Source organism: Physeter macrocephalus, chromosome 2, assembly GCF_002837175.3.
Source record: "Physeter macrocephalus isolate SW-GA chromosome 2, ASM283717v5, whole genome shotgun sequence".
NCBI lineage: Eukaryota > Metazoa > Chordata > Mammalia > Artiodactyla > Physeteridae > Physeter > Physeter macrocephalus.
Window position 1 is genome coordinate 64,002,900 of NC_041215.1, and position 21,120 is coordinate 64,024,019.

General features: G+C 40.2%; 1 protein-coding gene across 2 annotated transcripts in view; it reads right to left on the reverse strand.

The window, feature by feature from the left end:
* Nucleotides 1–898: 898 nt before the first annotated feature.
* The window catches only part of ACVR1 (activin A receptor type 1), a 129,308-nt gene continuing 109,086 nt past the window's right edge, over nucleotides 899–21,120 (reverse strand). For both annotated transcript variants that reach the window (XM_007111810.4, XM_028478186.2), the window contains 4 exons: nucleotides 18,050–18,325; nucleotides 13,658–13,855; nucleotides 2,905–3,035; nucleotides 899–2,117 (listed from right to left, as the gene is read on the reverse strand). In XM_007111810.4, the coding sequence (XP_007111872.2) occupies nucleotides 1,983–2,117; nucleotides 2,905–3,035; nucleotides 13,658–13,855; nucleotides 18,050–18,325 (740 nt within the window). In that variant the 3' untranslated portion in view covers nucleotides 899–1,982. The remainder of the gene's footprint in view (nucleotides 2,118–2,904; nucleotides 3,036–13,657; nucleotides 13,856–18,049; nucleotides 18,326–21,120) is intronic.

Genomic DNA, 21,120 nt, shown 5'->3' on the forward strand with positions numbered 1-21,120 from the left:
CCTTGAGGACATTATGCTAAGTGAAATAAGACAGTCTCACAAAAGGACAAATATGAGTGATTCCACTCCTATGAGGTACTTAGAGTAGACAAACTAAAAGAAGGACTAGAATGATGGTTGCCAGGGATCAAAAATAGTGAGAAATGAAGAGCTGTTGTTTGATAGAGTTTCAGTTTTGCAAGATGAAAAGAGTTCTGTGGATGGATGGTGGCGATGGCAGCATAACAGTGTGAATGTACTTAATACCACTGAACTGTATACCTAAAAATGGTTAAGATGGTAAAATTTATGTGTATTTTACCACAATTTTTTAAAAGTTAAATGTGACTTTAATATATACCCTAATATATATTAGTAAATATATACTAATGAAGTTATTAACTTACCTCTGGTGAAAATTCCAGAATTTTAACACCTCTACTCTTATTGAGCTACTCAAAACTCTACATTTTCAATCCCGTTGAACACTTCAAGAAGTGAAAAAAGCCAACAACAGTGGACTCTCCCAAAGCAGCAAGGTGAGATGCATAAGACCGCTTTCCTCTCACACAGGACCTTATACTAAACAAAATGATTTGACCTCCTTCCCTCCACTTATACTCACAAATCCCTTGTGAAGGAGGCAGCTAAGACAAGTCTGTTACCCTCACTTCAAAGCTGGGGAAACTGAACAAGAAAAAATAAAATCACAGCACCGCCCCCCCCCCCCAAAAAAAACCCAAAATCTGAATTTTCTGATACCAAATTCAAACTGGAAGGCATCCCCCTAGAACCTTCAGGCTCATTAATAGACTTTAAAAAGCAAATTCGACTTACAAGTTAATTTTGTGTTTCTATTGTTCCCACAAGAAAATGCTTTATAATATGTAGATCTTTTTTACATGTTGAAAAAATTCACTTTGACTTGAAAACATTTTATTTAATTTATACAAATAACTACTAAATACAAAAAGTAGATTAAAACAAAATAGTTATTTTTTTCTGGCAGAGTTTAAATGCACATAATGGATAATTCTGAAGAAAATGCATTTTCCCCACAGCGTTCAGGACTAAAATTCTACTGAAATCTTTGCTTCTAAATCAGTAATATATTCGGTGGTGTCACATGGGTAATGGCTAAATACGTTCTGCATATGAACTGAAAAAAAAGTTACAGTCTACACACATAAATGTGAAGCACTTAAAATGTGAATTTAACGGATAATAAAAGAAAATGTTCATTTCAGAGTATAGTGTTAAAAACATTTCAGTAATAAAATCATAAAAGACCACATAAAAATAAGCTTTAACATATGCATGAAGCAGTTTTGTAAAAACTGCTACTGCACAAGTAATAAATAATTTGCAAAGTTGTGTATAAACAATTCCTAATGTTCAGCGTCATTGTAAACATCAGCACATGTGTAAAATGCAGCAAAGTCTGACATTATATTTTGTTTTGCCAAATTGAATTCCTATTATCCAAAGACAGACCAGTGGAGTACGGAGCCAATGTTTTGGCAAGTTGGGTCTTTAAAATTAAGAGTAACAGTGCAAGTAAGGAATGCAAAGAATTCCTAGTGCAATAAAGAAGAGAAGCACAGGCAATATTGCTGATTAAAAATTCACCACCTCCTTGAGCTTCCCGTGGGGAGTGTCTAGGAGACCTGTGAAGATATGCAAAGCCACTGTCTTAATGCCCAGATCTCTTTTAGGATTTCTCTGTGTTCCTCCAGTTCCCTACCTTTGCAACAGTGTCTGTCCAACATGAGTCTCTGCAGCGTGAACAGTTTGTGAATGCCCAGTTCACAGTCATTGAGCGAGGTTAGGGTGGTTTTGGTGTCTCCCCAGCACACGGCCGGGTAAGATGTCGGCCTTGTCAAAGCAGTCATTTGGGGAGGGAGACAGATGGATTCTGTTCTGACAGCCAGTCAGGCCAGCATTAGGTCCCAGCTGGACAACGATGACAACATCAGACCTTCCTTCTTGACACCATGAAAATGTCAACAGTCAGTTTTCAATTTGTCTAGGGAATTATCAATTTTGGTCAAAGTCTTTTTGATACGCAGGGCTGTGAGTCTGGCAGATGGATTTTGATACCAGCATTCTTTCATCAGCTTGGCCAGGGAGGTTAATGTCTGAGGAGAGAAAGAACCAACACCACAGTGAAAAAGTAGCTGGGCAGATGTTACGTCAACTGTTTTGCAGGGCTCTGCAGGTCTTGTGAAGTTCAAGTGATGTTATTACCATTTTCCTTACACAAATAATCAAGGCCTTAGCCACTGATAAAGAAACCACTCTTGAGTTTCTTGAACTCTGCGCTTTGGACTCCCAATGCTACCAACTGACTATCAAGTCAGTTACGCAGACCAGTGTGGTTGATGGTTTGATGGTTTTATGGTGCTTGATGGTGGTTTGATGGTTTTATGGTGCTAAAAGCCCATAACACTAACCCAGAGTTAAAACTGAAATATGCAAATAGGGTCATTTCTCAATGCCTTAGATTTGCTACTTACTACTTAACAGCAGCAATAAGGATTGTCAGCATTAAACAGCCTATGTTTGGAAGAGATGCAGAGATAGAAAAGAGGTTAAAAAGCATCACTCAGGTCTCTTGGTTTACATGTGAAACTGCAGTCCTAGGGCCAGTGGCATAGTAATGCATCTCCCAATTCCTGGAGCTAATCAAGGGTAGTAAATCTTGTGAATGTTGTCATTCATTAGCAAGATCTATCAGAAATGGCTCTTTCAAGAATGAGACCATTTTGTGAACCTGCTCAGCTAGGTCTAAAGCTCTTCTACATAAAATAGGGAGAGAAAGAAACAGGGCAGATCACTCAAGAACTCTACCAGCTGAAAAATCAAGAGAATGCAAATAGTAAACAGCTAAGTTTGGCTCTAAAACTAAGAAAGCATTGCTCTTACCGGGTCTGAGAACCATCTGTTGGGTATGTTGGGCCTCTGTTGATCTACACAGACCACCTTCCTCATATCTTCAAAACTTGGGTCATTGGGAACCACATCATAGAATGGTGGCTTGTAATCCTCCACAATACCTACACACATGGACAAGAATTGTGTTGGGTTAGCAAAAGAGTAGAGGTTCCCAGGGTTGTATTGATGGTTGTCGCAGGTTACAACGTGACAGAAAAAGTACTGATAAGCTTCCTCAAACTTCAGGGTGATTCTGAAAGCTATAGGTAGGTCTTAAAATAAGTGGAAAACAAAGCAATAAATAGAAGCCCTGCAGAGAACTGGAGGAACAATAATTGTTAGAAGAAAACATGACTACCTCTCATGTAATTATAACAAAATGCTCCAAGAGTGCATACAAACAGCTCTGCAGTGCCCAACAGGGCACAGGAGACAGAACAAGAGTCCCTTCAGTGATTAAAAAGGACAAAATACCTAAAGAAGGTACATGAATCTAGTGTTTTCAAACCATAAACTGAAATAAAAAGTTGGCCACAACTAGAGCTGGAGGCAAACAAACAATCCAAGACCATCATAAAAATACCCCTTTTTTTATGATTAGGGGAAAAGGCATTTCTATAAAATAATCCCTCCAACTGGGAGGATGCAAGTAATGTAATAGGAAATACTATTTCCTCACTCATTCATTCTGTATGTTGAGTACCCTCTGTCATTCACAGCTGTCTGTTTGATGGCTCTATTAATTTCTCTCAGATCAAAGGCACAAAATAAAATGCAGAGGACAGTCTTTTGGAAAGGCAGAAGAATGGCTGAAAAGAATGAACTTTTCCCTCACTCCCAAGCAAATGTGAAAGTCGCTAATTTCAGCTTCTGCCCCTGCATGGTTTCCAATGCCTTAGAAACCTTTTTTCCCAGCAAAATTACATCAGTTCCTTACTTTTCACAAAGAAAGTAGTTCCACAAAGAGAAAAATTGAAAGCAATAATTTAGAATTAGAAAGTTGATTCTTTCCTTTATAGAAATGAGACCCAGAAAATCCCTTATTTTTCTCTCATCATCAAAGGCCTCAACAATGAGGACAGTGGATTAGTTTACTGCCCTCTTTCCTTCCTCCATGTAACTTTCTTCTGTTCCTAAATACCTACCAGAGTGATTGTTGGCGGAGGTGCGAGGAGGTGTTTTAATAATTTTTAAGTTTTTCTAGCTCCTATAAGCTACCTGAAAAGCTTCAATCGCCTTTTCATTTATCAAAGAAATTAACAGTGAGTTGTTCTCACAAATCCCATATAAAGACAAACCATTTATGAAAAAGATTAGTCATGATAAGGAACATCTCTTAAATACTACAGTTTTGTTAAACTACATAGATTCAAGAGTTTATTTTAAAACTGGAATGTAGTCTAAATTTAAAAATTCTAGTTGATATTAAGACTAACTTACCCACATTGCTTGACTGTGTTTGTAATGTGTATTAGTCAGTGGATTAAAACCTTTCCTGACAAATGATAAACAGTTCAGATTGGGCATAAACCACTGCTTTCAGAAGTCTTGAGATACCTGATCTCAGAGACCTTACCTACTTCTCTTGTAAGGACCCCAGGAAGCATTCAACAATATTTTAATTCTTTTCAGTACATGTATTACTAGGAGATATCACATAAAATACAGCTAGACACAGACCTGCAAGATAATTTATACCTTTATAAGGGCCACATGAACTTATAAGAAACAGTAGGATTGTGCCCGTCACCACCTCTCAACTTTTCTGAAGGAGAATATATTTAATAGCCTGGTTTCAGTCTTTAAAACTCTAGCATAACAGCCAGCTATTTGAAGTAATTTGCCTGGCTAGCTTGGGAAGGATTATGGGAACATCAGTTTTTCTATAAATGCAAAAGAAAAAAAGCATGGCTGGATTTTTAAAACATAGGATCTGGGGATACTCAACAATAAAATTCACTATACGAAGATGAAGTTTTCCCTTGGGTTTATATTTCCCATATTTTAATCTTATTAAATACGGCCATGTTTTAACAAAAGGAATCAAGTTTTAAAAGACCATTTAACTGATCGTGCCTGGAACTTAGTCATGCCTCTTTTGTCAACCATTGGTCAAATTGTTGACTATTTCCATCTGATGTTGGTCATGCTTTCCCAGCATAAAATAAACCTGATATTAAACTGCAGCAGTTATATGGAACACCCTCTGGTCAAGGAAGGCAATTATTTCAATCAATATAAAGTATATTACATACCGACCATGTGTGGAACACCATTCTAAATGTTGAGGATGATAAAAGTATACGACATACTCTCAGTTTTCAAGGAACTCAAAGTCTAGTGGAAGATGAGGACAAGTCCCTCTCTTTTCTTCTTAGATAATGGAAATCTTGTTTAAAAAAAAAAAACAAAACCTCAAAAATGTTTTTCACCCCTTTGTATACTTCGTATCTTGATAAGCAAGATAGATTGGAAATTCTCACTAAGTTTTACTTGCGAGTTCCTAAATTGGCTCAAAGACCATTTTGGTCCCTTAAACTGTGTGAGCCAGAGGTTATCCTTGGCACTAGGGATATAAAAATAAAGATGTGGGCTTCCCTGGTGGCGCAGTGGTTGCGAGTCCGCCTGCCGATGCAGGGGACACAGGTTCGTGCCCCGGTCCGGGAAGATCCCACATGCCGCGGAGCGGCTGGGCCCGTGAGCCATGGCCGCTGAGCCTGCGCGTCCGGAGCCTGTGCTCCGCAACGGGAGGGGCCGCAACAGTGAGAGGCCCGCGTACCGCAAAAAAAAAAACACAAAAAACAAAAACAAAACAAAAATAAAGATGTGATGTTGGTGATGAGAATAATGGGAAAGGAAGACATGAAAAAAATTTACAAAGTAGGACCAGGGAGAAGAGGTGAGGGGGGGGCATGGTGCTCAGTGGGTTTCAGAGAACTAAACACCTATGTGGTTTAAGTACCAGATATAAACCAGGTGCCATGGAAGCACAAGTAAGCTTTCTGGGAGCTAGGGCCTGGCTGAACATAGAAAGATGAGTTTTCAAGAAAGAGGAGAGGATGGGACAAGAATACGCCAAGGAGAGGGGGCAATCCAGGTTGGGGGCGGGTGATATGGGACAAAGACAAGGGGTTACAAATGATCCTCCCGTGTTGGAGAGGAGGAGGGAAATTCCCTGTAGCTGAAATCAGTGCACGTGGTGGTGGGGAGGGTGAGCGGTCAGGGTCAGACTGTGAAATTACCTGTGTTGTCAAGGTAGGAAGTTACTTACAACTGTTCCTCACTCTGCCAGAGAAAAAGTGGACTCTCAGTCCTTTTACAACAGCACCCAATGAGCAACTGCCAAATCTTGAGCCAGCGAAGAGAACAGCGTGAATTCAGGAAAAGCGACTAAAAATACAAAGTACTTCGAGTGCCAAAGGAGTGGTACAAGCAACAGAGGATACAGGAATGCAGTGGAAGAGGAGCTCTTAAACAGTGGTCAAGGAAGGACGAACCAAGCCAGGCCTCGCTTTTCCACGGTAGGGGGTGCGACTTGAAGGGCCACGGAAAGGATCAGAGAAACTATTCATAACCTCCTCCCCACAACTTTGGGCATGTGTATCTGATTTATACAATTTTTTTTTTTTCCTGGACATGTGTCTAACTGAAAGTTTTCTCTTCTCTGGGGCAAATATATCTTTACCAACAATATCCCTATCATTAATTTGCTGCATGGTTCTGAGTAATCCCCTTAATTGCCAGGCCTTAATTCCAACACCTTTAAAGTACACATCACAAAACGAATGTGCAGATTAATAAGAACAACCTAGAAACAACCTTCAAACCCCATGAAACGCCAGAGGGGTCTTTCTAAAAATGCCAAGTGTCTGGAAACAAGGCCTTCCTCGTGACCCTCCCTACCCAAACCAAAAGCTTTTGGCTCTCAAAGCTTTGGGGATTTCTTAATTGCAGATAAGGGACTTTGGACTTGGCTATCATTTGAATAACCTGAAGGTGAGGCAAAGACAGATCCAGGGGATGTCAGAATCATGCAGATCACAGCCTTCCTTTCCTTCAGAAAAAGAAGCTGAGGACCACCCAGGGAAAACGTACTTGTCCAAGTTCACAGCTAACTAATGACAAACATTAACCTGAATCCAATTCCCTGTTTGTATTCTAGAATTCTTCCCAACAAGCCCAAAATGGGATCATGCATTAATCCCGTCACAACGGCCTGCTCACTTCATGTACTGCGGTCTCTCTTCGCCGCACCGCAGCTTGGGCAGGCACCCAGGTAACGGCTGGGGAAGGATCCCCAGCATCTGCATCCCTACAGAGGGCTGCCGCTAACAGTGAGCTCCTCTAGGGATTATGAAACCCTTCAGAGATTAGAACATTACGACTAAAGCCATTTTACAGAGAATGAGAGTGGTTCATGTTTGGCTTCTGATAGGACTCGAAGTTAATACAGTGTTTCCTTCAGGGGTGGCCTGTGAGGAAATTAGATATGGTTCAAGGACAAAACATTTTTGTCTTATTAAATAACTGCGTGTGTATTATTAACGCTACCTTCCATTTAATGCCGTGGGATAACTGGTTTTCCCACTTCCAGTAGTGACGTTAATTTCCTTTTAAAAAGAAATGTTTGAAAAAGTTAGCTGATTTAAATGATTAAGAAAATAATGATACAAGGGGCATTTGGATATGAAAAGAAATCATAAAGGTAGTATGTGTATGAGAGAATCTTGGGAAACAACTGTTTTCAGAGAGGCATTTTTTTTCCTGGTAGGAACAGGATTCAAAAAGGTATATCAACTATTTGTGTCATTTTGCTTAACATTCCTCACAGGAGGATTTCAAACACAGTTTTCAAGCCATGGCCCACATCAAAAATGACTAATATATAAACGGATGGAGCTGCTCACAGCAGAGGGGACAGCCCAGGGGGTTCTGATCGCCCTTGGTGCTGCCTTGCTGCTGGAGGTTTCAGAGAACCAGTACCTCAGGCACTCCTGTAACCAACAAGGCGCACTAGCTGGGAAGCCCTGCCTCTCCCCAAGGCAGGTACTCCTTTCAGAAACAGGAACAGAGCTGGCAGGACAGCTCTGTTCCCTGCTAAGTAAAGTATCTGTGTGGCAGTGATGACCTCATCCTGCTATCCCCACTACAATTCATGGGCATATGGAACCATGCACATTATTCAAATCAAGACTAAATGCATTATCTGAAATCTGTTAAAAGTAATTTCTGTTACTGGGATTCTCAGCCATGTGGCATAGCCAAAATAAATGGTTCACAGATTGCTTCATAGTCAGGCCCTACTAAAAATATTAATGTTACAGTTGTCAGAAGAAAGGTCAAAGGGCCTAGGAGAGATGCACAGCCATGCTCTGAGTTAAGCTTTGACAAGACGCCTTACATCTCACACCCCCTCAGACCTAGAGGGAGAAGCTCCAGAAGACTTCCAAGCATTTGCTAGCTGTAGAGGTCTCATGAGAAGAAGAATGTGTCATTCACTGGATACTGGGGCTGTTATAAGGTTGACACCACAGATACTTGTCTTGGTGGAGACACCTGCTGTTAAAGATGTGTCAACGAAAAGAGACTAGTAAGCAGTGAACGATACCCAGTAAAGTTCTGCTGGCCTCTGGTTATTTTGTCGGGAGGTCAGTTGACTGCCCTCCTTTGGTCTAGATCTTTAAATCAGGGACACGAAATTCCAGGAATCAGTGAGAGAAAAATCCCACCTCCATATTCCTGCCCCCAACCACTCACCTAAAGAAGGCTCAAACAAAATAAAACAAACCTGAAAGAAATTGCTTGAATGAATATTAAAAATTTTCCCTAATAAGAGTCTTCCCTTTGTTCAAACCTTAATATACACTGAGGTAGTGAAATAAAATCGGGAAACACATTGGATACTAAGTTGCTGAAGAAAATCAGAGTTGTCATGGTTTCCATATACAAGCCCATTGCGCTCAGGAACTTGAGGCACACACCATTCCTTAGCAAGCCCAAGGGCTCATTAGAAGAGGTTTTCCAAAGTATGTATGCCAAACATAAGCTTATTCTAACAAGTATTTCCTAGTCCCCACCCCATTAAGAGATGCAGCTCAGCCAACAGGGTTTTTTCAATGAGATACAAATGCTGTTTGACACTTTTCAACACTGGATTCCATCACAAAATGGAAAAACCAAAGCCAGTAACAGTGAAACAAAAGTATGTCCACATAGCCCTCCTGTGGGCAGTGAAGAGGAAACACGTGAAGGGTATAACAGAGGCTCATGCTGCCTGGATGATGCCACAGTCAAAGATGTGCTACAGGAGGGACAGTGAAGATCATTTTAGTTAGCTTTTAAATCCATAAGCAGAGGACCACAGTATTAGAGCAAAACAACCCTGGCGTTTCTGCATACAGGGATCCAAACAAGGTGTGACACCGAAGGCTGAGGTTCCAGAGAGAAGACTTCTAATCTCAAGAGGGAACTGCTGCAGGATGCTTGGATGGGGCTACTAGAAATTTTTGATCAGACCCAAGCTAAATGGCACACGTGAAGAGCTGTGGTGCACCCATTTATCTGTGGAATCCACGTGTCAATTTCTGTCTTCACACCACACTGAAACCAGGTAACCAGAAACCAGTGTGTCTGCAGAACTATACAAGGAAGAAAGGAAGAACACTGCCAGAGAAGTAGCAAAAATCTAGAAAGAAAGGCCAAGGCCTAGCTACCAGACTCAAAGGAGAAAGGGACCCCTCTTCAGCTTGGAAGACAGAGGCAGCCTCACCTGAAGCCTAAGAACACAAATCAGGAAATCCTGCTCAGATGGGCTGTGTCAGCATCCCAGGGACAGTCTTTATTTCCTGGCCTGGGTGAGACCGATATATTCCATTTTAACCTGAGATCCCGAGAGTACGGTCGCTGACCTAGCAGCACAGCATCACCTGGGGCCCTGCTAGAAAGGGAGATCCCGTGTCCAACCCTAGACCTACTGAATCAGAAACTCCTGGGGACAGTTCAGTACTCTGTGCTTCTCGGTGTTTCTGCTGCACACTCTCCAGCTTAAGAACTAGTGATTCAGGCAAACCCCTGCCTCAGACTCATATAGAAAATTCACCCAGAAATGGTGAGAAAATAGCTTTCCTTCTGACCAATTCCAAATTCAGTGTCAAACTAAACACAAACAGTAAATTCCAAAAGACACTACTGAGAAATTGTCAGATGTGAACATGGACTTAACTCTCATTTCCTGTACAGACACAGCAGGAAGTTTTTTATTATTATTAGCAAAGAAATGTGAAATTCCCATGAAAATATAAAAGGCGACATATTTTTATACTCATGGTTCACTTGAGGACTGTATTACTCCAAGAGAACTATCTGGTCATCAGTTTTTATAACGGACTCAGAAACTCAAAGATGCATAATTATAAGGACCTCCCTAAGATATTCATATATTTAAATGAGGTACATTTCGTATGCAATAATTTCAAATATATATATCCTTTAATGTCAGTTCTTAAAAGCTAGTAAGAAAGTGAAATAGGTACACCACACCCTGGGGTGAGCAGGATATTGTAAATTAGAACAACTCTTATGGAAAGCAATTTGGTAGTATGTGTGAAGCCATAAAACCATCCAAATTCTTTGACCTAATAGGTCTACTTTTTTTCAGATTAAGAATAATTCCCGGGCTTCCCTGGTGGCGCAGTGGTTGCGCGTCCGCCTGTCGATGCAGGGGAACCGGGTTCGCGCCCCGGTCTGGGAGGATCCCACATGCCGCGGAGCGGCTGGGCCCGTGAGCCATGGCCGCTGGGCCTGCGCGTCCGGAGCCTGTGCTCCGCAACGGGAGAGGCCACAACAGTGAGAGGCCCGCGTACCGCAAAAAAAAAAAAAAAAGAATAATTCCCCAAATGAAAAAGTTGTATTAACAAAGATGTCTACATGGAGGAAAGAGGATGTCTAACAACATGGAAATGGTTAAATTAATGAAATATCATGGGACCATCTAAAATAAAAACAGACTAACAACATTTTAAAAAACACAAATGAAAAAGATGATACAGAATTATATTTACACTATGATTACAACTAAGTAAAAAATTATGTACATGGTTGCATAGAGAAGAAGGGGAAAGAAACATCAATACTGGAAGGTAAAGGCAAATTTTTCTTATTTTTCTTTCTACTCATTTTTCTGTTTGGGGGTAGTAATAACGAAAATATTAACAGGTATGCAGACAGCATTGAACACTTTCAAGATTGAGTTTGGATAAACTGATTTCTGTGTGTGTGTGTCTGTGTGCATGTGAATATTCATGGGAGAAGGAAGACTAGAGAAAGAGAAGGGGAAATATCAAATTAGTCATTGCCAAGGGACAGTAGCTGATTTAAAATGAGACATGGCATACCCTCACCTCCCCCTAAAAATCAAACCACACCACAGAACAGAAGCTCAACCCGCAAAATTTTAGGAACTAGAGAACAATCTAAACCACAATGTAAGGGGGAGATCAGTAAATCAGAAAGCAACCAAAATAGTATCTCTTCCTCTACCCTTCACGATATTTTTTCCAAAAATAATGTTAAACACAGGATAGATCAAGAAAACTATTTGTTGAGCTACATTATAAACTGATGGCTCTATTCTCCAACTGACTCCTATTAATCACAGCTGATCTTTGAAAGCCATTTGGGTTTAAGCCTGCGACACAGGGAACAAATTTGCAACATGAGTTCTTACAAAGCCCAAATCCCAAGTTTCTGCCAAGTTTGCCTTTCATCACACAGGCTTGCCTGGCATGGCTCCAGCACCCATAGCTGGACTGGACTATCCTGGCCTTGGAATATTAACTTCGTCTTCGTCTGGGGCAAGTTCCCCACCACACAGTTTATAATGACACCAATCCTTCTCTAAAGTGTTTAAACTAATTAGAATTTGATTTTCAACTCTAAGTCACTCAAGAATTATTAGGGAGGGGGATGGGGAAATGAGGTCGCTGTGCAATTTCAGGCAAAGTTCAGAACTTTATAAATCAGCAAAACAATTGCTCTGTTGCAAACAATTCTCAAGGCACTTGAATGGCACAAAATGCAAGTCAGTAGCTCTCAACAATTGAGAAACAGTTACCAAGAAAATGTTCATGACTCCATCCAAAAAAAAAAAAACTTTAAAAGAACTGTCTGGTTACAATGCATGTATGTTTATGTTTAATTTAAAACATTGTCTTTGATACCCTTAAGAGTGTTTGTTGGGCTTCCCTGGTGGCGCAGTGGTTGAGAGTCCGCCTGCCGAGGCAGGGGAACCGGGTTCGCGCCCCGGTCTGGGAGGATCCCAGGTGCCGCGGAGCGGCTGGGCCCGTGAGCCATGGCCGCTGGGCCTGCGCGTCCAGAGCCTGTGCTCCGCAGCAGGAGAGGCCACGACAGTGAGAGGCCCGCGTACCACAAAAAAAAAAAAAAAAAAAGTGTTTGTTAAAAGCAAACACACTCTGCTGTTAGGGAGGAAGAAAAGCTACCACAAAGGCTTGCCAATTTCAATTACTGCACACTAAAACTATGTTACGTTACCCCAATTTTACTTCGCTCACAGAACCAGAACTTCCTACTCTCTGGCTATTATTCTTGAAAATTGTAGTATCCCCCAAAATTTCAATCCTTACAAGAAAATATGAGTGGAAGGTGGGATGGAGCACATATGTCAGTGACTTCATGCATTATTTCTTTAATACTTCAAATCTAGGATTCCAGTGGGTCCCAGGAGGGTAAAATATCTCCTGAAAATGAATATTAATTTAAATATACAGCATTTTCTTCTGTTTTCCTGGAATAATTTCAGACACATTCTTTGTGAAATAGGACTTCCAGTTGTGAAGGTATGAAGAGGTTGATTTAGTTGATTCAAGAGATTCTGCTATAATAACCACTTTGTGGGTAGACTGGGCATGTGCTATTTGAATGAGGATATGTAGTGCTTTCAGAATACAGTGAACTTAAAGTTCAACAATGTATTTGTGGCTGATTTGAAAGATGATGGAGGTGAAAGTTCACTGTAGGGAATATGGGTAAAAAATTATCGATAGACATATGCTTCCCTAGCTGCTAAGGCAACACCATTTCATAAAGCTTATTTATAAGAGGACCAGCACGAGCCTCCTGTTCAGGGCTTACTGAATGTGAACTTCACTTACTTTGCAGGTACAGCCTGCTTCTTACAAACGAGTGATTTCTGAGTGTGCAACCTGAATCTTTTCTCAGTAATCCAAACTTAAGAAGTAAAAATACCTATAATATATAAAAATATATTAAAAATATATAAAATTATATATCTATAATATATAAAAATATCTATAATAGCAGAATTCACCCTTAGATTTCCTTGAGGCTTCTCACGATAAAACTCACTTGGGTGAGTTTATTGGGAAAACAGCAAAGAAGGAGGAAGGGTGGGAAAAAAAAGGCAGAATAGGATGGAGGAAGGAAGAATAAAATATGGACTGATTAAAAAAAAAAAAAAAAAAAACAAGGAATAAGTAGTCTCTTGCAGAAACTCTTTTTCCACCACGGTTTCCCCTCCTGTAGTTAAAACAGACTGCCATTATGTGCCTTCCACACCTACCAGCCATAAAGCAAATATAAATGCCAACAGCTTCACAAGCATGATTCATGGAACAATGTGTACTTAAATATTCCCTTTGCCCTTTTAAAGGTAGCAGAATCAAGAGGACTCGGACAAGGACAATATTATCTGAGATCAGATACCTACCATTGCTCACCATCCGCCTGGCCACTTCCCACAAGACAAGTCCAAAGGCCCAAATATCGACTCTCTTATAAGAATCGAAACAATCCACCTGGATGGTTTCATCTAGAACTTCGGGGGCCATGTAGCGTTTGGTGCCCACACGGGGGTTGTTCCCCACGTCGAGCTGATTGGTGCTCTGGGAATGCATGACTGCCAGGCCTGAAAGGAAGAAAATAACAGTGTCATTCCGCTCCCTTCCTTTCTCACAGACGGCTGCTGAAGGATTTTAAACCAAACCCAACGAACTGCGCCCTCTTGTGGCATCCATGGTGACTGCCGCATTACACCCAGAGTCATCTCTGGAGTGCCCTTGTGATGACTTCCGTTGAGAGCAGGAAATAGGGCTGATGCCAGAAGCATTCCGAGGCTCTTAGGTTAATATATGAACCTCAGAGACAAAAAGTTTGGGGTAAATAATAAACTAATACACCAAACCAATATGAGGCCAGTGTTCGAGATCCACAGGGAAACAGACTCACTCGTTAAATGGGAGCCTCAAAGTGGCTTAACAAGGAGCAAATGAAGCTCTCAGGCTCCAGCACAGCTCCCACTAGTCTGCAAGCACAAACTTCAAACCATGTGAGGCAGGGACTTGGAGGTAATTTATCATTACATAAAGGGCCGACTGCTCCGGGCCCTGCTCCATCCCTAAAAAAGGGCCGCTCTTCTGAACAGTAATGTGGACCAAACCCACTGGGCTTTCTCTGCAGCCACATGTACAGAGAACAGTAAGCTGGCCCTCAATTCAAAGCACAACTATCACGTTAAATGGTTTTGAAGCACTATCTTAAACCATGACTCATTTCCGAATTCCTCAGCCAATGAGAGACCCAGCATTCCTCACAGACCAAGGGAAATAGACAGATACATGCATGGTTTATTTGAGAATGGAATTACTTTTTGATGCATATGCAGACCAACTGAAAGTGATTACTGTAACACTCAAAATAATGAAAATTGCCAAACTGGAGCAAGCAGACCATGTAAACCTTTGTAACCCAACTGGGATCCCTCAAGTCATCTATTGAGAATGCTGCTCCTCCCACTCCATGGCTTTGCATGGGTGAGAATAATGACTCCATATAAAGCAAGGGAGATAGCACATATGTTATCTCAGCCTTAATACCAAATATATTGGCAACTGCATTTGACGAAATCAGACTGGTTCCTCTTTTCCTTATTTTTATAGTCAACCCTAAGATTCTATGGCCATTATGAACATTTCGCAAATCATACATGCCCCTACACCATTTCCAGAACCAAAGAGTGAAGATAACAATACAAAAAAGGTGCAGTTTAAATAGAGAATAGAAATACTAGCTGTGGTGGTTTAAAAATACATCCACAAGTGTTTTGAAACTTCTCCCTTCACGAGGGGAAACTCAATTCCTCACGCCTTGAGCGTGGGCTGGACTACCAAACAGAATATGGCAGAAGAGTATGTGTATGTATCTTCAATATTAGGGCATAGAAGGCATATGGCTTCCTGTTTGCTCTCTCTGGGCTCATTCATAGTGTTATGAAGACACTCAAGCAGCCCAGTGGACAGGACCACATGACAAGGAACTGAGGCTTCCCATCAACAAGCCATGTGAGTGAGCCACCCTAGAAGTTCCTCCAGGCCCGACCAAGCCTTCAGATGCCTGCAGCCCTGACTGATGGTATGACTGTTACCCCTCTAAGATCCTGAGCCAGAACCACAGACCTGAGTTGTTCCAACACTGCTGACCAACTATGTGAGATAATAAATTTGTGTTATTTTAAGCTGCTGAGTTTTAGAGGTAATTTGTTTCCCAGTAATCCATAATTATTACACTAACTAAAGAGACAAACCAACCAAATGCAGTGTGCCTCAATTCTTGTTTGAAAAAACTGGAAAAATTTGAAGATGGCTATTAAATGATATTAAAGCATAATCAATAACTTAGGTGTGATAAACTGTGATTATGCAAGAGAAGTATTTTTAGGGGATGCACTTTGAAGTATTTAGTAGTAAAGAGTTGTGACTTTGCAACTTATTTTCAAATGAATTTGCAAATATATACACACAGCCACATACAGATAAAGCAAATTTGGCAGCAGTTTAATAACTGTTGAATCTAGGTGTTGTGGATATGAATGACCATCATACTATTTTTTCAATCTTTCTTTATGCTTGAAATTTTCTATGATCAAAAGTTAGGAAAATACAATACTGGTATTTTTCCTAAAATACTGGTAGTTTTACAGTATTAATAATAGAACAATTTCTAACAAGTGATCCTTAATTTCTAGGTATAAAGTAAAAAATTAATATAAATTGTGGTCTTACAGGAGCTGTCTCCTGTACTACCAATCTACTTCCCTGAATAATGACCCCTTAACACAGATTTCTGTATGAAACTGTGAATCCAGCTGGAAAGCTATAGGTCAAAATAAATGTAATTAAATAATTAATTAGTTGGATTTGCTAATTCCCCCCAAGTTCCATAAACCAAAACCAACAGCTGCCTCAATTTGCCATCTTCCCTTGGCCTCAGGACTGTAACAGCAGCTACCATTTGAATGACTATTTGCCAAACATTTATAAAATTTCTGAATCTTACAAGAATTGTGTGAGGTGGGCATAATTGACTTTTAGTAACATGAAAAATACATAAACACATTATTATAAAAGTTTCAAACAATAGACACGTTCAAGGCACGGTGTCAAACACTGAAGTCCCCCTTGCTAAGCCCCCCACCCTTGCCCTGAGTGTAAGCAGGTCACCACTTAGGGCAGGTAAATAGATGAAAAAACCTGTACAACAATACTGATCAGGGACTTCTCTGGTGGCACAGTGGTTAAGAATCCGCCTGCCAATGCAGGGGACATGGGTTCAAGCCCTGGTCTGGGAAGATCCCACATGCCGCGGAGCGACTAAGCCCGTGAGCCACAACTACCAAGCCTGTGCTCTAGAGCCCGCGAGCCACAACTACTGAGCCCGCACGCCTAGAGCCCGTGCTCTGCAACAAGAGAAGCCACCACAATGAGAAGCCGGCGCACCACAACGAAGAATAGCCCCCGCTCGCCACAACTAGAGAAAGCCCGCGTGCAGCAACGAAGACCCAATGCAGCCAAACATAAATAAATTTATTTTAAAAAAAAATACTGGGTCAATAACTGGGAAACTCAAATCACCTTAGCTCCATAAGCCATGGCACAGCCATAAAAGTCTTCTACACCACAACAAAAACGTTAGGGTCATGCCTCCTTATACTTGGAAAACACTGTAAAATAATTTCTCAACATGAACACAAGGACTTTAAAGGGATAAAGAAATTTTATTTGAAAGAAATAAATTTTCCTGATGTCAAATCTCTTGTGTTTAAAAACAATTTTATCACTTATGTAATTAGAGCTAACACTGCCTAAACCTTTATCAGTGTAACAATAACTATAATGATATGAAAATAAGAGCAACCATTTTTTATTCAAGGAGAGTGAGTATCCTCAGTAGTCCACCGAAATGAATAACCAAAATTACAATTCAGTTCTCATTAGCATAATTATTCAGCCAATATTCTAAGGGTCTAGGATGAATAGGCTTTATAGAGAATGCCACTATAAATGAAAATAATCTTATTTATAATGCAATTAAAGCTACATTAAGCATCACCCTAACACCATAAGAATGAGATATGCCAGCAGGGCAAATGGTAAATTAGTTTGGGGATTTTCTTTTCCCTCTTTGATTGATAATTTTGCCTTGGTTACAGAAGAACAACTTTATAAACCATTTTTAAGACAAATTCATTCCATAGGTTATTTCATTGTGTACCTACTTTGTGTAAGGCTTGTGAAATCAGATTGCAACAGTACTGGTTGCCTCTCAGGGTGGGCTGGGACACGAACGGACTGAACCAGCACGAGGTGACTTTCTAGAGTAATGGGAAGGTCTGTGTCTTGACAGGGATTTGGATTTTACAGCATTTGTCAAAAATCTGAGAGTGTATACTTAAGATCTGTGCATTTCATGTGAAATGTAAATTTTACCTGAAAAGAGAAAAAAAGTAAACAAAGAACTCCAGTGAATGATATATTGGTGTGTATGCTGAAGCCACTGGAGGGAAGGGCTCTTTTGTCTGCAATTTACTTTGAAATGTATCAAAGATTAAGCTGTACTGATAAACGGAGGCTGGATATGTGATAACAGTAAAATGTTCATGGGAGAATCTAGGTGGTAAATATACAGGTGTTCACCGTGAAGCCCTTTCAATTTGCATGCTTGAAATTTTTCATAACAAAGTGGAGGGAAAAAGATGCAACCTGGCTAAACAAGGGAAGACAACAGAAGTTAAAACAGTAATTTTAAAATATTTTTTAAAATTTACCCAAATCTGCTATGCAACACTGTCCATTCTTCTTAACCAGGATGTTTTTGCTTTTTAAATCTCGGTGAGCAATGGCTGGTTTCCCTTGGGTCCCAAAGATCTCTATGTGTAAATGTGCGAGACCACTAGCTATGGACAGCACTATTCGCAGGCAGCTCACTGTATCCAGAGTAGTAAGCTGAAGGTAGTCATACAGCGATCCCATTTCATGATAATGTGTGATTAACCACAACTGTGTACTGGAGTGTCTTGATGTCATGTCTGAAGCAATGAAACCTGGAGAGAGCAAGAACAAAATTAATAGACATGTGAGAATTTCACATTACAGCTTAATTTACTATACAGAAATAGTGACCCATACAGTAGAGAGCACCTATAACAAAAATAATTAAACTTACCAACTGCCATGAAAGGAGGTTTACAGAGGCGTCAACAGAGAAAAATAATGTATTTATACCTTAAGAAGACACTGCTAGTGAATAGGGAATTTTCATATTCATTTCCATTGTAAATAATCCTTTGAAATTTTTTTTACATTGCATTAAGATTCAGATAGAAATAATATCTTTGTGTTTACCCATAATGAGAGTGTTAAACCCTTTATCATGTTGACATTCCAAGCATAGATCATTCATCAACCACCCAGAAAGAACACAAAGCCTAGAACCTAGACACCTGTGTTCTAGTCTTGATCTGCCTGTGATCTGCTTTATAACATTGGGCAACTCATTTGGGCTCTTTGGATTGTCTCTGCTATAAAATCAAGGGGTGAGTTTATATTAAATGCGACTGATTCATCGATTTAAAAAAGGAACCTATCAAATATAACAGGGACCTAGGATGCTCTTTGTCAGTCACACAGGAAAACCAAGATGATGGTGTTTGTTGGCTAGAAAAGAAGACAGAGTTAAAACGGAAAAATTATGATATAATGTGAAAAGTCCTGTAATATATATGTGCAAAGGATAACAGGAGCCTAGAGCAGGGAATCATAATAATTCAGACTAGATGTTACAGTAGGCTTCCATCAAGAAGTGACAACTGAAGTCGTCTTGAAAAGAAGTGAGATACTGATCCTGTGATAAACTGTAAACATGAAAAAGAATATATATGTATAACTGAGTCACTTTGCTGTACAGCAGAAATTAACACAACATTGTAAATCAACTGTACTTCAATAAAAATTTTTTTTAAGTGAGCTATTGAAAGATGTAGATAAAGAGGAAGGAAGAAATTTTTCCAGACATTCTGAGGGGACTTTTCAGCACACTGAAAGAACTTGCAGTCGGAGGCACTTCCTAACCTATGAAATAAATGGTGATGTGTGTGCCTGTCTTTCCTGCTACAGAGGTGCTTTCCTAGCATTATAGATCTATACCTTATAGGCACCCATATGGACAGTGAAATTTGGGACTTAGAAATACAAGGGGAATTTTTTTTTTCAAGACAGATATGGCTTGAAGAATTAAATGACTTGTGAAAGTGTAAAGGAAAAGGAGAATACATAAACATGCCGTACTTTATATAAAGTATTTTATATAAAATTTGTATCACTTGCACAAATATTTTCTCATGGAATTTTTCTCAGTAGACCAGAAAGATAAATATTATACTCATTTTACACATGATGAAGTTGCTGCTGGGAGGTGCCAAGGATCACACAGCTATTGATCACACAGCTATTAAGTTGCTACCAACTCCAAATTTGGTGCCAGCTGCTCTGATACACCATAACTTGCATAGGAAATTCTGGGAACAAAGAAATGTTTCCCTATTTGATCATCATCATCATCGACAATAGAAGCAGCTAATAATTAGTGAGAATCAGCAATGTGCCAGGCACAGTTCTAAACATCCTACATGCAATCCTCCAACAACCACATGAAGGGGGTAGATTACATCACTGACATTAAGGTCAGTAACCGTCCCCAGCAATCTGGCTCCAGAGCCCATACTCTTACCCACCATATCATCCTGCCCTCAAATAAGCTGGCTTCTACTCGAGAAAGACAATCTGACATTTGTACCTGTGGGACATCTGTAAAGTGACATCTGTAAAGTGAACCGAATAACACTTCCGCATCTTGATCCCCAGGTCTTTCTCCCTCTTCCTCTAAGCTGGTCCCCACAGCCAGACTTAGTCTCTCACTCTTTCCTGTTACCCCACCTACTTTGTCTCCCCATAGCTGATTCTCTTAGAACGCTTAGCTGGCCATAATATGAAACAAAATGTGCACTTAGACATTTATTTATTCTTGCTAAAGAAACTTTCTGCTACAACAAGGTCCTACTGTATAGCACAGGGAATTACAATCAATATACTGAGATAAACCATAATGGAAAAGAATATAAAAAAGAAGGTCTGGGGCTTCCCTGGTGGCGCAGTGGTTGAGAGTCCGCCTGCCGATGCAGGGGACACAGGTTCATGCCCCGGTCTGGGAAGATCCCACATGCCGCAGAGTGGCTGGGCCCGTGAGCCATGGCCGCTGAGCCTGCGCATCTGGAGCCTGTGCTCCGCAACGGGAGAGGCCACAAGAGTGAGAGGCGCGCATACCGCCAAAAAAAAAAAAAAGAGAGAGAAGAAAAAGGTCTGTATGTGTATAACTGAGTCACTTGGCTGTACAGCAGAGATGGGCACAACACTGTAAATCAACAGTACTTCAGTTAAAAAAATGTTTCCGCTTTATCACTTTAAACCACGTGATATTCATTTTTTTATTTTAATTTTTTTAACATCTTTATTGGAGTATAATTGCTTCACAATGTTGTGTTAGTTTCTGCTATATAACAAAGTGAATCAGTTATACATATACATATATCCCCTGTATGACAGACTCTGGGTCCATCCACCTCACTACAAATAACTCAATTATGTTTCTTTTTATGGCTGAGTAATAGTTCATTGTATATAATTGCCACATCTTCTTTATCCATTCATCTGTCGATGGACACTTAGGTTGCTTCCATGTCCTGGCTATTGTAAATAGTGCTGCAATGAACATTGTGGTACATGATTCTTTTTGAATTATGGTTTTCTCAGGGTATATGCCCAGTAGTGGGATTGCTGGGTC